We start from the raw sequence: 16,853 nt of genomic DNA on the forward strand, positions 1-16,853 counted from the left end.
AATAGGACTAAACAACAGGGTCCTACAGTCTAGCACAGGGAACTGTATTCAGTATCTTGTAATAAACCATAAAGAAAAGAATATGAAAAATATATATCTGAATCACTTCGCTGTACACCAGAAACTAACACAACATTGTAAATCAACTATACTTAAGAAAGAAAATAGGACTAATAGCGCCTATCTCATAGACTTCTTGGAAAACTGAGATTGTATAAGAAAACACATGCCATAGGTAGTACTTAGCTCATAGTCATCGTTGAATAAATAATTTTCTACTTTGTATTATAAATCTCTGACAAGCCCCAAAGAGATTTGTTTCCTCTCTCTGTTGTTACAACAATGTACCTCCTTATGGTGTCCTTCATGAACCTATCTGTGGGTTTCCTCCTTTACTCCATAAGCTTCTTCACAGGTATCATTTATCCTTTTATCCCCACCTCCTGTCAATCGAAAAGATGGGCCTTTGATACATGTTTACTGAAAGAGCAGTACATGAATGAATGAACAGTTGTAACAAAGTATTGGTGAACTCAAGGGACCAAAATTGTTTTAAGTTTACATAGGCCAAGTCAATTAACGATGTCCAGTTCGGTTGTGAGAATAATGAAAGCGGCATAAGACATTAATGGTTTCATTTTTCTTATGTTTGATCTGAAACAAAGATCTATCTATTGTGCTACCTTATAATTTTCTTAAGATTCATCAGTCTCAGAAACAGGATCTAAAGGTACCAATGGGAAATTACCACTGCACATATTTCATTTCCTGCTTTTGGGTATCTGGTTGGACTGCTTAAGCTCAACTTGTTAAAGCCTAGTAAATGCCTCCCCCACTTGACTTGACTCATAGGTCCTCTTTTGCCCACAGGCAGTTGTCTTCGGAGAAGAGAAGAAAGAACTCTCGTATGCTGAGGCAACTCAGGAACTCAATAGAACAATGGAACACCATTCCATAGAAAATTTGGATGAAGATGGATATACTCAATTAGACTTCAGCTCTTGCAATATCATCAGGAAACCTGTGGTCTCAGAGAAAGGTATATATTTTTCTTTCTGACTTCAACATTTACATTCTCATCAACTAAAACTGGAAGTGGAAGTGGAAAAAATTGGAGAGACTTGCGATTTGTCGGGCTTTTATTAATATATTGTAAAAGGTTTTCAGAAGTCACTGAAGATAATTTGAACGGGCACTAAGACTTTTGGTAACCATTCAGGGACTAATCATCAGTACAGCTGACCTTTGAACAACACGGGTTTGAACGGCACAGGTCCACTTATACATGGTTGTTTTTCAAAAGTAAACACTACAGTACTACACGATCTGCTGTTGGTTGAATCCATGGATTCCAAACTGTGGATATGGAAGAACTGAGATACAGAGGGCCAACTCTAAGTTATATGGAGATTTTTGACTTTGGGGAGGGGCGGTGCCCCTAATCCCTGTGTCGTTCAAGGGTCAACTATGTTTAAGTTAATTATTATGATGATAGAAAATACTCACAATTTCTCTGTTCTATAGGGACAGACACTTCAAAAATAAGAAGTTGGTAATAAGTGTGATGAAATGCAAAGCTGAAAGAATTTCAATAGGAGTGACTTGTTTATTTGACAGAAAAGAGTAAATTGCAGAATGGAGGTCAAAGAAACACAGAAGTGTAAATGAACAACATCAGGATATTGGAGATAAGAATGAAAAGATGGAAAAAACAACTTGTGATTTTATGGAAAAGGCCAAAGGGAAGTCAGAAGTCATAGGGTTTAGAATCCTGAGCCTGTTTTTTTTTGTGTGTGTGTGTGTGTGTGTGTGTGTGGTAATGAGATTGATTTGGAATTTTTTTTTTTAAATAAAAGAGAGTTCTTTTTATGCCCATGAAGAAATATATATGTATTAGCCAAAAAGATCCCATTATCAGGACATGAGTCTTAGACATAACGTAAAAGAGGTGAAATCTGGGGAAGGGCATTAAAAGATTTCTCTCTTCACTGAATGAGCAATTTAATCTCCTCTATGGTTCCCCTATCTGACAATTCTCTGAAATGCTTTTATTGCTTATTCTCAGTTTTTAAGTGGTGATATTAATATAAAGCGAGTTTCCTGTTATCAAGAGATTATTCACAGGTTTTGACGGCAGAATTTACTCTCTTCTGCTTTCTGTTCATTCCCATTGCACAATCATTTTCCTCTTGTCACTTATGCAATTCTTTTCTTGGGCAACCTGATGGGGAAGAGTGGAAAAACTAGATAATGCAAGAGGTAGGGAGACATGTGTGTGTTTATAGATGTGCGTGGACAAATTGTGTTACCTATAATGTGTTAGTAGTCCCTAAACTAGGTACTTTTACATATGTTAACTTAATGCCCACAATAATCCTTTGAGGTATTATTAACCTAATTTTTCACAAAGAGAAATGGAAAAACAGAGGAAGTAATTTGCCCAAGGACGTGCAAGAAGTAAGTGAAAGGGGAAGATTACCCTTAGTAACCAGCATTATTTCTGCTACATTAAGCTATCTCTTCTAAGAATAGGTAGGATTTCTTGAATCCTGGTAGTGTCAAGAACTATAGACATCAAAAAAAAAAAAAAAAAAAAAAAAGAACTATAGACATCAATGTGGAACTGAAATTAGGAGTGCATAGATATCAAGTTTCAGAACCTGAAGAGGTATGCTAAAGGTGGAGAAAATTTCAGACTAATCCTAGATGACTAGCTTATCTGGATATCAGATTTTGATGAACTGTAGAAATAAAGTGCTCTGCGATCCATCATCCAATTTCTTTATTCAATTTCTGCTCCCTATGGCGCCTCAGGATTTTGTGCTGCATCCCCTCGTTGGCGTCCCATTGCTGTGACTTTGGGAATTTTATGCTTGGTAATGCTGGTGATAACTGTGGTCCTGTGTACCATGGGTGAGTATTGGTGGGAGAGATTAACAACAGACATTTAATAAGCATTTATACTGTTCCAGGCACTCTTTTAAGAGCGTAACATAATCTAATTGAATCTGTATATTGACCCTATTGAATTGGCGCTATTAGTTCTCATTTTATTTCTAGGGTCATAAACTAGTTATTGGTAGGATCATGATTAGAAATTTGGGTGATCTGTCCTAAAAACTCATACTCTTAACTGCATGCTCTCCTTGAAGAGCTGGTTTCAAAGCTATGGAATTCCTAGGATAAATTAATGAAAGCAAACCAGAGGAGGTAAAAAGGAAGTACAATTGGTGTTTATCTTCCTAACAAAATAAATCCTCTAAAGAGACTATAGGCTAATTTTTATGTCTCATGATTTAAGGAAATTATTTTATACCTGATCTTTACTCTAAACTCCTTTGGATAATATCAGGAAATACCTGAGGCACTTATCAAATACTAACTAGTTATTTTGTGACAGATGAATAAATTTCCATAGATTTTATTGCTCATGCATTCAAAATTGAATAAAGTATTATTGTACCTTCAAAGAGGCTATATGAAAGATTTCTTAAATAGACAAGTGTTTATTGAGTACATTCTATGTTATAGGCACCAGGCAGGTTCTCAAGGAACTCTCATTTTTAAATAATAGAAGAAAGATAGAAGATTTATTACTTTTTCAAATCATTCATGGTACCAATTGACTGTATTCCATTTGCTTCATTTTTCTCTTTTGTATTAAACCCTCTTCATGGAAGTTATTTCTTTTTTCTGTATATTTCATCTATCATCTATTCTATCTATCTATCTATCTATCTATCTATCATCTAACTTTACCTCTCCATCAGCAATGTATTATCTATCACTAATCAAGTATGTATCCCTTTACATTTCAACAAAAATATGGTTTTGGGGATTTTAATTCCCAAACATAGCAAAATGACTTTTTCTTCTGTAATTACTATTGTTGTTGGTATATGAAGCTATCTGGAGACCCAGTTCAGGGAACAACCTGTTGAAGGATAACAGCTTTCAATCAAGAAATAAAGAGAACCACAGTCAACCATCTTTAGAAGACAATGTGGCTCCTACCAAGGCTCTCACGACCACAGGCAAGGCAGAATTAAAAGATTAATAAAGTCCTTAATTCAGAAGGGTTAATTATTGGTGCTAAGGTTTGGAGCAACAGATGAAGAAAGTACTTTTATGTGCGGTGATTGTGCATCCAAGGAAAGCCCACAGCAGTATTGTCTCAGTAAAATACGTCCCCTGTCATATATAAAGTGATATCATAAATACCTTATGAACTTAGCTGAATCTCCAACTTAGTTGGATTTTTTTTAAATCAGTAACTAATTTATCACAGGATATGTATTTAGGCTTATAGGAGATTGTATAATTTGATGTGAAGGAACAAAAAGTGTTCTCATCCCTTAGGGAATTGACATTTTAAAATGATATAGTTAAAATAGGAAATAGGACATCAGAAAAGAAAAACGGACAGAAAAAGGAAAGAAGGGAAAGTGTTGCTAAGAATTAAACGTTTACAAAAGAAATAAACCTAATAGATATGTTTCTGAAAACTCTGGTTAAATTTGTTTTTCTTTAATCCTGCAAGTTCATTTATTTAATTACAATTTTATATACACAAAACTTCAATTTCTAATTGCATAATTATTGACTATGACAACATTTTGTCTTCAATTTTCCATCTCTGGACACATACCTCCTCACTATTTGTATCACATTACTCTATAATGTGAACGATTGCTCTTATACTTTTCTTATTTGGAAAATTGCATTCTGAAATGGATCTCACACTTGTAAAATAAGTTAACATGAAATTACTGTATATCTCAGTGATTGATTTTGAATTCATTTATTAGTTATCATGGAGAAAAGGAGTTCTGGTCTGACTTTGAAGGAATAGAAGACAAGTCAAGAAGGAAAGGAGGGTTCACTGTCTAAAACACTGTTTATAGCCACTCAACTCATTTTTTAATTGTAAATGAATAAGGGGTTTTAATGTAGCCTCTTCTGTAAGGTTGTATCCATATAGTTTGAATTGAAAATGAAATCTATTAATGGTAATTCATTGATTATTTATCAAGTGTCCTTAGGATGAATGGTACTTGCACTGAAAGAGGGAATTGGTATAGTATGAATCTCATTGTATTTATCTTTTATTTCCAGGAGTTCTTTCTAGCTCTTGTCCCCCTAACTGGATCACACATCAGAATAGCTGTTATCTATTTAGCACATCATTAGATTCCTGGGATACAAGTAAAAGACGGTGCTTGCAACTGGGCTCTAATCTCCTGAAGATAGACAGCTTAAACGAGTTGGTAAGTGTAGATTTCAGTTATAATTATCTGTGGTCTATATTGAACAGAAAAATAGAGGTAGGTTCCAGGTAATGATGATTTTTCCCTAAAAGAAAGTCATTTTATATATCCTCCATGATTATAATAATAGCATATATTAAGTGAGTAAAGTGCATAATATATGCTTCTCTCTGTAATTAATTAATTAAAATATGAACACAGTTTACTTTGAAATAAACCCTTTAAGCACAACTGCACGTTGACTATAATAGTCAGGCCACTACTCATTTCTGTGGGCTTGGATTTCAGGTTGTAAGTGTGGTGGAGTGAAATAGAAAAATCTTCCCCTTGTTATCATAATTATCAAGAGAAACAGCAGCTATGATAATATATATTTATAAATCATTTACTCCTTGCAATATACTAGGAAAGGCAAAGAGGTTTAAAAAGTAGGCTTGTTTTAGCAGTGCTCAAATAATTTGTAAGAAAATAGAAACAACTCAGGTATTTAAAGTAAAATATCTCGTACCGGCCACAAGTGCCATAGAAATTCAGGGAGATCCCCACTGACGTAAACACTTTACAGAAACTGTGCAACTTACGATGCATCTTGAATGAAGGATAGAACTCAGATGAGCCATGAGAAGGGGTTAATAGTCAGGAAACATTCTATACTACAAATCTAAACAATCTATAACTTCTATACTTACTTTCACTACTCTCAATTTTTTTTCTATTCTGTCTTACCCAACAGTTATAGTTCACATAAAAATGAATGGAAGTAGATGTATGATTAAAAAAAGAGCATAGGACTGGAAGTCTGTCTGACTTTTAGACCTTCCCGTAATTGCCGCTATGTTGTGCTATATTTGTCAACGATTCACATATGATCTTTAACCCCCAGATTACTTATGCATAACTCATGCAGTGGGACTAAACGACTTTAAAATTGTCATCTCACTCTGAGAAGCATTTCTTGACAAAGGTCATGTAAATTTATATTTTCTGTTAAAATTGTGGAGAAGATAGTGGCCTGTCATCCATGGACATTGCCTAGGATATTCTGTCGCCCTTGGATTTTGTCAGGTAGGTTGAATGCAAGCAGTGCAATGTTGACATTAAGGATGCATTCTTTATTGGAAAATTAAACAATACGACTCTGAAGAAATGAGATACGACTTTTGAGACACTCAATGGCATTCAAGAATTGGCACTTCTGTCTGAGTTGACGCCAGTATATGTGTACATCCTCCACCAAGGTGACTCAATCTCTGTTTCTCAAAATCTCCAAGAGTCTGTTTCTGTATCTTCTTTTTATCTCTATCATCTGTCTATCACACTCTCTCTCTCCTTGACTTGTATTTGTATTTATGTTTCCTTACAGGAATTTATATCTAGGCAAGTGTCTTCCCAACCTGACCATTCATTTTGGATGGGGCTTTCTCGCCGTCAGACTGAAGAACCATGGCTCTGGGACGATGGTTCAATGTTGTTGTCTAACTTGTAAGTATCTGGAGAGACAAAGCTTCATACTCTTCCTCAGAGAGGTGAGAGCACGTCAGGCAGTTAAGAATCTGATCTGTTGGCCATAATAAGAAAGAGAGAGAAAAAGATACGTAGTGATGGGGAGAGAGAAAGAGTGAGCCAGGAGGAAAAAAGAAAACAAGAGGGTAGAGGAAGACTGAAGAGTCGCAAAGAGCTGAATGGCCATCTCGAGCTGTCAACACAAGTGCTCCCTCAGCTTTCTTACTAGGAGGGCATGTGAGGCTGCCCAGGAAGGTGCAATCACTGTGACTCAGTGTAAAACTGTGCTTAAGAGCAATGCTTTGAAGTCAGTTCTCAGCTTGAGTCAATGATTGGCCCACTCATTGTGTGAAACTGGATGAGTTCCTTAATCTAACAGCACCCCTCTTTCTGCACCTGTAAATGAGAATAAAATAGTACGTACCTCTTAGGATTTTGAGATAAAAGTAAAATCACTTAGCACAGCATCTTGCACATAGTAAATGTGTGATACATGCTATTATTATTAATTTTAAAAGCAACCACATTTCACTTTTTTTTTTTTTTGCGGTACGCGGGCCTCTCACTGTTGTGGCCTCTTCCGTTGCGGAGCACAGGCTCCGGACGCGCAGGCTCAGCGGCCATGGCTCACGGGCCCAGCCGCTCCGTGGCATGTGGGATCTTCCCGGACCGGGGCACAAACCCGTGTCCCCTGCATCGGCAGGCGGACTCTCAACCACTGCACCACCAGGGAAGCCCACATTTCACATTTTATAAAGCTCTTTTAGACATATGAACATTTGCACGATTATAAATTTTTCCTCATTGTATGTGTACGCACTAAGATACACACAATGAAGAAGAATTTACATACGGAGACTTATTATGAGGAATAAGCTCACACACGATTATAAAGACTGAGAAATCCGACAATCTGCCGTCTGCAAGTTGGATACCCAGGAAATCATGTAGTGTATGAGCTTCAGTCCAAGTATGAAGGGCTTAAAACCAGGGGAGCCAATGGTGTAAAACCCAGTGCCAGAGCAGGAGAGGGTGAGATGAGATGAGATGTCGCCACTCACACAGTCAGGCAGGAAGAAAGGAACAAATTTCTGCTTCTGCCTTTTTGTTCTATTTAGGCCTTCAGTGGATTGGGTGATGCCCGCCCACGTTGGGGAGTGAAGTCTAGTTTGCTGAGTCTAGTTCACTGATTCAAATGACACACTTGAAAATAATGTTTGATCTGGCTGTGGCTAGTAAAGTTGACACATGAAATTAACTCTCACAAAGTGTTGAAGTCTTCCTCACTGCAGTTGTCGTTCATTTTCTCTTTAATATCTGCAGAACATGAAATTATCTTCCCCTTTTCCATTTCTATTATTGGTGTGTGTGTGTGCTTTCTTCTTTCTTTTCTTTTTTAGTTTTTTAATCAGTCTCATTGGGTGTAGTTTTCAAAGAAAGAACTTGTGGCTGTGTTGATTCTTTCTCCCTCTGTGTCTTTTTCTCTCTCTTTTTTCCCCATTAATTTTGGTTTTCACCTTTATCATTTCCTTCCATTCAATTTCTTTGTGTTGAATTTGCTACATTTTTTTTTTTTTTTTTTTTTTTTTTGCGGTACGCGGGCCTCCCACCCCTGCGGCCTCTCCCGTTGAGGAGCACAGGCTCCGGAAGCGCAGGCTCAGCAGCCATGGCCCACAGGCCCAGCAGCTCCACAGCATATGGGATCCTCCCGGACCGGGGCACGAACCCGTGTCCCCCGCATCAGCAGGCGGACTCCCAACCACTGCGCCACCAGGGAAGCCCCAAATTTGCTACTTTTTCTCTAACTTCTTGTGTGGACTCATGAAGTTCATCCTTTTTTTTCCTCAAGTATGTACATTTAAGGCTATAATTTTAGTGTATTTTCATTTTCATTCAGTTCAAAATACTTTCTGATTTTCATTGTGAGTTGTTCTTTGGCCAATGAGTTACTTCGAAATGTATTTCTTAATTTAGAACTATCTGTGTGTTTACAGTTATCCTTCTGTTTTAGGTTTTAGTTTAGTTCCATTGTGGTCAGAGAACATACTCAGTGTGATGGCAGTTCTCTGGTTTTTGGTTTTGTTTGTTTGTTTCTTTGGCCACACCATGCAGCACAGCTTGCAGGATCTTAGCTCCCTGACCAGGGATTGAACCCAGGCCCTCAGCAGTGGAAATCCTGAGTCCTAACCACTGGACCGCCAGGGATTTCTCAGTTCTCTGGTTTTTATTTGCTTCGTCTTCCCATACTGAGAGAATTATAATAAAATCTTCCACTGTAATTCTACTCACAACTCTGTAAACATTTTTGTTGATGTGTTGAAGCCAAATTATTAGGCACATATAGTTTAGAATGGTTATATCTTGCAGGCTCAGGCTCCTTCAATGTACTTTTTCTTTTCTTTCTTTCCTCTTTTTTGAACTTATTTTTTTATTGTTCCACCTTTTCTTATGTTAATTTAGAATTTACTTTTTAACTAATTTTAGCAGTTACGCTAGAGATTTCAACATACAGTCTTCACTCATCAAAGTCTAATATTAATTGGCCTTTTCATGCTTTTCCTGGGCAATATAAAATATTAGAGTATTTCTTTACTCTGTATACTCCCTCCCCAATTCACATGCTATTATTTTTGTGTATTTTAACTCTGGCCCATATTTTCCCACATTTTAGTATCTCTAAAATTGGCATATGTCTTACCACTGCTGGTCTTTTATAATCATTGTCATCCTGCACTAAAATTGAGCTCTGTCAAAGCATAGCATTTGTTTCTGCCAGTCAAAGAGGAACACCACAGACCTGAGGCTACTTAAATTAAACACTCCACTAGGGGTTTGTGTGTGTGTGTGTGTGTGTGTGTGTGTGTGTGTGTGTGTGTGTGTGTGTGTACTGTTATAGGTTCAGACAGAAAAATTGTATGAGTAGCAGCTTGTGGGGGTATAATTTTTTCCTCCCGCCTTCCCCCTGGTGGCAAGATTGAGAAATGCACTTTTCATTGTTACTCTTTTTTGTTTGGCAGTTTTATTTTTCATTTACTCCTGCACCGAAATAGTCCTTTGTTTTCCAGCTTCTGCAGGGTTTTCTGTTAAATGCCCATCTCGAATGCATTTATTTCACAGAATTAAATAAATGGTACATCAATGGTTGGTGGCATCTTGGATTCAATAAAAGTATAGCCCTAGAAAACAATATAGATTTATGCAGTCAGTTTATTAGATTTTCCCACATATTTACGGGTTTCATTGCTTCTTAATCCTCTCTGCCTCTCCTACCTTCCATTTTGAATCATTTCCTTAAATATGAAGAATACTCTTTAATATTTCCTTTAGAGTTGAAATTTTAAGGTCAGATTTTCTGTGCTTGTCTAAAACTGTCTTTATTTCAACTTTTCTAAAAAATATTGAGTATAAAATTAGAAATTTATAGTCTCTTTTCTTTCAAGCATTCAGAGATATTACTATAATGTATTCTATTTTTACTGTTGTTTTTGAAAAGTCAGCTATTTGAAGGTAATATATGTTTTAAATCTGATGTCTTTTTTCAGCTTTGAGAAGTTTTCAGCCACATGCTTCAGATGTTGTTTCCTTCCTGACTTTATTGCCTTCTTCTGGAATTCCAGTTAAATGTATTACAGACCCATTCACAATATCCTATATGTCTCATTTGCTTTTTCCTATATTTTTATCCTTTTTTTTCCTGTAACCTATGTATTTATTTCTCACCTATCTTGCAGCACTTATTTTTCCTCATGTGTAGCTAAATTGCCATTGAAAGCCTCAGTTAAGCTTTTAATTTTGTTTGATGAATTTTTCAGTTTTACAAGTTCTCAAATCTACCCAGTTGCTATTTATAATTCCTAGCTTTCTTCTAACATTCTCAGTATTGTGTTTTAACTCCTAGAATACACTGTATAGTTGTTTTAACATTTGTGCTTGATAATACCAGTGTCATATACTCATTTGTATCTGTTTCTACTATTTTTCTTCTAATTTTTATTCATATCGATATATCTGATTTTTTTTGATAATGCACTTAACATTATCTCTTAAATGTTTGTAGAATTAATCTGAAGTTTACAGAGAAGCTTTTCATTTGCTTCTGACAAGCACCATCGGGTATGAATAGTACAAACTGAGTATTATCACATTTTGATTTTAATACCACTTAACTATTTCACTTCCACTAGCCAAAGCACAGTGAATTTATTAACAAAGAATCTTGACAAAATATATCTCCTACTTTTCTATAGCCCTTTGTCTTGTGTTTTCTTTTCTGTTTTAAAAAATGAATAGTGGACTCTCTAAAGTCATAAGAGTAGGTCCAAATTAACATTTTGATATGTAATTACTCATTGGTGACAGTAATTTAATCTGGCTCTGTACATACTCCAAAATCTCTTAGAGGTCAAGAAAATTTTTTGGAGAAGATCACTGGTCAGAATTCTCCCTGAGGCTGGATCAAAGTTGTTTCATGTCCTTAGTCTAGTTATTTCAATAGAAGAATTCTCTCAATCCTCCAACTCCAGGGCCAAGAAGAGATAGATGTACAGGATGAAAAGTACCAGACCATAGCTTTTATACTGAGGCTCAGTGATGCCCTTTGAGCTTGACTGAATAATTAACACTGCTCTTTTAGGAGACTAAAGAGCAAACAGAACAGAGCGTGCTTCTATTAACCCATGGTAATTCTCATAATCGTCTCTCATTATATTGCAATACAAAGCAAACTTCAGGATGCATTAAAAATATAGGGTTGTTTGAACTGCCTTTAAATGGCTTTGATATCAATGATTCTTCACTTAGTTCTAAATAACTTTTAGCAAGAACGCTTCAACTTGGTCTACTCACTAAACATACCCAATAATATTTTCGCTAAACTGTTGCTTCATTTGATAAATATACTTCTAGGTAAAAGGTTAAAAGAGAAGTAAAGAACTGTCTATAGAATGTTAAATAGTTTTTCTTTTTCGTCAGTTTTATTTAATTTTATGCAACTAGTAGTATTTCTTAAAATTTTTTGAGTCATTTTTATGCCTTAGTAATGAAGGTTATTTTGTTACCACTGGAAACAAATAGAATCTAAATTCAAGTTTCCTTTTTCAATGATACGTACACTTCAGAAACTCTTTTCACCAGTATCCTTACCAATTTATTTCAGCATTGTGGAGACAGTGGACAACATTCCTTATGTTTGTTCTATACAATTACCTTATTGTATTTTATTTTAACAGGTTTCAAATCAGAAGAACAGTTACCGAACAAGACTCATCTCACAGTTGTGTATGGATTCATGTGTCAGTCATTTACGACCAACTTTGTAGTGTGCCTTCATACAGTATTTGTGAGAAGAAGCTGTCAACATAACGGTGGGGGTGTCGCTGTGGAGGAGCAGAGAGAAATATGTAAGATAGTAAGGAAGGTAGAAAACAACATGTTTATGACCAAAAGCATCATAAAAAAATCATCCAGTTCCGTCTCTTTTTTTCTCAAATAGCCGAGAGAATATGTCTGCCATATCTCTGACTAAGAGAATCTTGTAAAATGCGAAATTGTAGGGAATCTGCTGTTATAAGAAAGCTTTCTCCTTTTTAAATACTATCAATCAAAAAAAGATCTGACAATGAATATAAAAAAGTAAGCTGTCCTATTGACAGAGGTATTAACATGTTGTAATGCAAAATATGTTTTATTACTTTTTATGATTACTGTTTTGCAGTTTTCAGCAATTCCTCAGGAATTAATTACTGTTAAAAGGTATTATTGGAACATAACTAAGTTCCCTCCTATGAGGATTTGTCTCTTTCTTATTTTCTTTTAAATTTTCCCATTGGTGCTGTTTATATTTCCAATGGGGATTTCCATATTACTGGAGAGGTATTTACAGCCTTCTTGTATTCATTAATATGTGAACAGAAATTGCCTCACGTTCACTGCATTTTTCACTTTAAAATGGTTAATGTTATGCAAATTTCATTTTAATAAAAAATGCTAATTAAAGAAGCTTTGGCCTTTAAATTATGTGCCATGTATAATTAACATGATCTCTATTTGCCCTCTCTCCAGAAATGATGATGAATCTGGCCCTGGGGAGGAGGTAGTATAATAGGTAGTTTTGTATTGAAGAATAAATGTTGGATCTTAAATATTTAAAAATCTAAAAAAAGAAGATAGAAATGTTTGGTGAGGTTGACTATTGTCTTTTAAGACACTAACTTGTGTTGTCACTATCTGAAAAGAAATGTGGAAGGGCAAAGATAATTCAGGTTGAGAGTTAAATTAAGGTATAAAGCAGGATTTTGAAGCGATGCCATGCATTTTAATTTTGTTTTTGGTTTAATTGGGTCTCCTGTATCCTCCGAATGGAGTGGATGATTTGAAGAAATCTTGATAATCAAGGAAATAATTCTGTATGCTGAATGTCCAGCTGCACTTATCTAGACCAGACAGGTGAGGCAACAATAACCTATAATGTAAAGATAAAAGCACGACTTTAACAAAAGTGGTGGTGTAAAGTCAGAATGCTCTAGGCTGTCCGAGGCATACCATACCTCACTTGTCAATACACGTGTATACCGCAGCCAAAGTGGGAACGTGCATGGGAATGAAGAGAAAACATCCACACTTTTCCAAGAGACAGAAAAGGGAAAATAGCTACTAGCTGACATTTTGTCTAAAGGGCAAATTCAAGATGAGTAATGATCATGCCAGAGGAAACACCTATTCAAGGGCCACCATCTCCTCTTGCCTGAGTTATTGCAATACTTTTCAAAGAAGTCTCCCAGCATCTACACTTGTCTTTCTATAGTCCATTTTCAAACGTAGCAGACTGATTGCATTAAATTGAAAACAAACCATGCCAGCTCTCTACTAAAACTCTCCTTGACTTCCCACATATCTGAGTAAAAAAAAATAAATAAATCAAAACAAAAACCAAAAGACCTTTACAACGGTCTACTCACCAGGACAATTAATTGCTGGTCATTTACTCCTTCGAGCTGAGCTGCTCTTCTCCTCATGACTCATTCCATTCAGGATGATGGTTTCTGTGTTGTTTCTCAGCCACAGCTGGCATGCTTGCATCTCAGGGCCTTTGAGCTTCCCCGTCCCTTTACCTGAACTATTCTTACCCTAGATACCTGCAGGACCTACTCTTTTACCTTTCAAATCTTTGCCCAAGTATCACGTGTTAATGAGGCTGACTCTGACTACCTTATTTAAAATTACCGGCCCACCTTTCTGTACATTCTTAACCTCCCTCACCCTCTGTATATGTCCATAACTCTTATCACAGTATCATCTATTCTACTATTTACTTACTTATTATCTTTCTTGTATATCATCTGCCTTCTTCCATACAATGTAGGCACTAAAAGTACAGAGAGTTTTGTTTTCCACTGATGGATCTCAGAATCTGAGAATAGTACCTGCAATACAGTAGGTATCCAAAAAATATTTTTGTCATGGTTGAAAAAAATATTTAAGGACAAGTATTAAAAATGTTAATGTGGGTTGGTAAAAATTATCAAGAATCTACTTGAATAAAGTTTGAGAAATGATTCTAAGCGCTATTTCATTAGAATCATAATATCAGCACCTCCTAAATTATAACACCTCAGCTGTGACCATTTCTAATATCCTATTTCCTTACTTCATGTTCATATGTGCTTCACTTACTTCTCTCCCTTGCAATTTTTTTTTTTTTTTTTTTTTTTTGCAGTATATGGGCCTCTCACTGCTGTGGCCTCTCCCGTTGTGGAGCACAGGCTCCGGACGCGCAGGCTCAGCGGCCATGGCTCACGGGCCCAGCCGCTCCGCAGCATGTGGGATCTTCCCGGACCGGGGCACGAACCCGTGTTCCCTGCATCGGCAGGCGGACTCTCAACCACTGCGCCACCAGGGAAGCCCCATCCCTTGCAATTTTTTACTGCCTTCTCTCCTGTAACATTTTCTAATACATCAATCCAATGCAAATAACCAAATAACTTTTGATATCCTACTTTTTATAGGGCATTATGCAGGAGGAAGGTCTCTTTAGATTTGTTTAATTTAAAATGATCTGATGAACAATGCACAGGTTGAGACACATAGTGAATTCACAATATATGCTTCCTGAGCCATCCCTCCTAGAGCCTGGTTGCTCCAGCCCAAGCATCTTCCACATTCGTTTGTGTTTAGTATGTTTGATTTAACCAAGCTATCTCCCCAAATACAGAAAAGCATTGGTAGAATAATGTAATTCTACTGTATTTATTTGGGAAAAATTTTTGGATATTATCTAAAGCAATCTTCTGATTTCCCTCTCTGCTTAGGAAATTTAGGCAAAAAATTGTTACCTGGTTTTCTAGTCATAGGTAGTAAAAATCCTAAAAGTCCTACTTCCAGTAATATATGTGATTGTTCATGATCATTGTGTACCAGATGTGTTGTATACAAAATGTTAAATTGAGTCCACATGCTGTACGAAGAAAGATCATTGAATTGACTACAAGAGAGCATTTTTAAAGCGAATTCTGTCCCTCACCAGCTATGTGCCTTCAGAGCAGTCACTTCATCTAGCTGGACTTCAATCTCCCTTTTTGTAAAATGAAAGAGTAGTATCAATTAGATATACCCCAAAGGACTCTCTTAGGCTGCCATTCCGTGTATATGATGCTTTACACTATGCCCTTGGGGAAAGGAAAAGGCTTGTCCTATAGCCTTTTCTCTTTTCACAAACGCACAGAGAGGTTAAACTTACTCTGAGTGACACAGTGAGTGTGTGATGGGTGAGAACCGGGTGAGGTCCCTCTGACTGGGATTATTGCTCTGCAGAGTCTGAAGGAATCTTCGGCAATTGTAAACTCTTGCCATCTTTTACACTGCAGTTACACAGGAAGTACTAACAAGTAAGCAAAAGAGAGCTGACAAGGGCAACCCCTTCCGTAATTGTTCAGAGACCGCCCAAATAGAAAACACATGCTACTTCCCCTCCCCCTGACCAATTTGGCAATCAGAGTCCAAGTTCACAGGAGAGGGGCCGGGCCTCTCCAGACAGGAACTGGGGTTGGAGGCTTCCTCTGCTACTTGCTCAGACAGAAGAACCTTAGGAATGCCATTCAGTGCCTCGGTTTCTGAGCTGTCTCACTTGGGGAAATCCAACCATCACAGCTCACGGTCACCGCTGCAGAAATCCGGATGCAGGCCAAGTACTGCAGCACGAGGGACATGCTGGACGCTGATGGGGACACCACGATGAGCCTGCACTCTCGAGCCTCTACTGCAACCCAGCGGCCAGAGCCTGGCCACACAGGTACCCTGTCTCCCGTAGTCCAAATTGGCCAGACCCTTGAGAAATGCACAAGATGAGCCACCTCTCCTAGGAATGCACACAGTGGAGGAAAGAGAGAAAATGTTTTCATGATTTACAATAAGGTGTAACGGAGCACTTTCTACAACTTGCCTGCCACATATATGAACGTGTGAAAAATGAAACGTATATGCGTAGATGTTTTTCTAAGATTCTGTCTCTGGCAGAGTGGTTTGCAGTTGAGGGTGTGTTGCTTTCACCAAGCAGTTTCAGCACAGAGACGTGAGACTGTATCTACAATGAGAGCAATGTCCCTTCCCCTTCCTGCGTTCCCATGAAGGCCAGATCCAATGCTGTTTTATTTACCAGCTGTGATCTGATCCGGAAATTTAGATTTGTAAAGGCTACCTTTTTGCAAGTTTTGAACTCATGGCTTTAGAGGGGGTTTTCCAAGCAGACACACCAACCCTGATATTTTGTTATAATAGTTCTGCATCTTGAAGTTGTGAGGTCTTGTGAGAGTCATGCCAACATTAAGTGTTTGCTTTATCATCTATGAAGTGGACAGGGGATTAAATCAAATGCCTTTCAAGGTCATTCACCTTTGAAATCCTGACTTGTTGATGTAAATAGTGGGCCCCAGATGCAATTACATCCCATCCCATTCCCTTTTGTTCTGTTGACTCCTAGAATATTATTGAGATGATTGGATTAAATTATGAAAGTATTTAATTTTAGTTACATCTTATGCTTCTATTTCAAATAATTCACCTTTGACATAGCCATAATATATATTATTA

General features: G+C 37.0%; 2 protein-coding genes across 3 annotated transcripts in view; both read left to right on the forward strand.

Annotated features, from left to right (window-relative positions):
• Window positions 1–927: 927 nt before the first annotated feature.
• On the forward strand, window positions 928–12,361 carry CLEC7A (C-type lectin domain containing 7A). 2 transcript variants are annotated; one of them, XM_079937446.1, is made up of 6 exons: window positions 928–1,039; window positions 2,815–2,913; window positions 3,906–4,034; window positions 5,116–5,267; window positions 6,631–6,749; window positions 11,999–12,361. In XM_079937446.1, exons 1-6 carry the CDS (start codon window positions 940–942, stop codon window positions 12,129–12,131), a joined length of 732 nt encoding a protein of 243 aa, XP_079793572.1. In that variant the 5' UTR covers window positions 928–939; the 3' UTR covers window positions 12,132–12,361. The 2 variants fall into 2 exon arrangements, with proteins under 2 accessions (XP_079793572.1, XP_079793571.1); XM_079937445.1 differs by lacking the exons at window positions 2,815–2,913; window positions 3,906–4,034.
• A 3,458-nt stretch (window positions 12,362–15,819) lies between these two features.
• CLEC1A (C-type lectin domain family 1 member A) overlaps window positions 15,820–16,853 on the forward strand; it is a 20,223-nt gene continuing 19,189 nt past the window's right edge. Inside the window, exon 1 of the mRNA XM_079937444.1 lies at window positions 15,820–16,056. Within this exon, the coding sequence (XP_079793570.1) occupies window positions 15,942–16,056 (115 nt within the window). The 5' untranslated portion in view covers window positions 15,820–15,941. The remainder of the gene's footprint in view (window positions 16,057–16,853) is intronic.

Source organism: Stenella coeruleoalba (assembly GCF_951394435.1).
Source record: "Stenella coeruleoalba genome assembly, chromosome: 11".
NCBI classification, from domain to species: domain Eukaryota; kingdom Metazoa; phylum Chordata; class Mammalia; order Artiodactyla; family Delphinidae; genus Stenella; species Stenella coeruleoalba.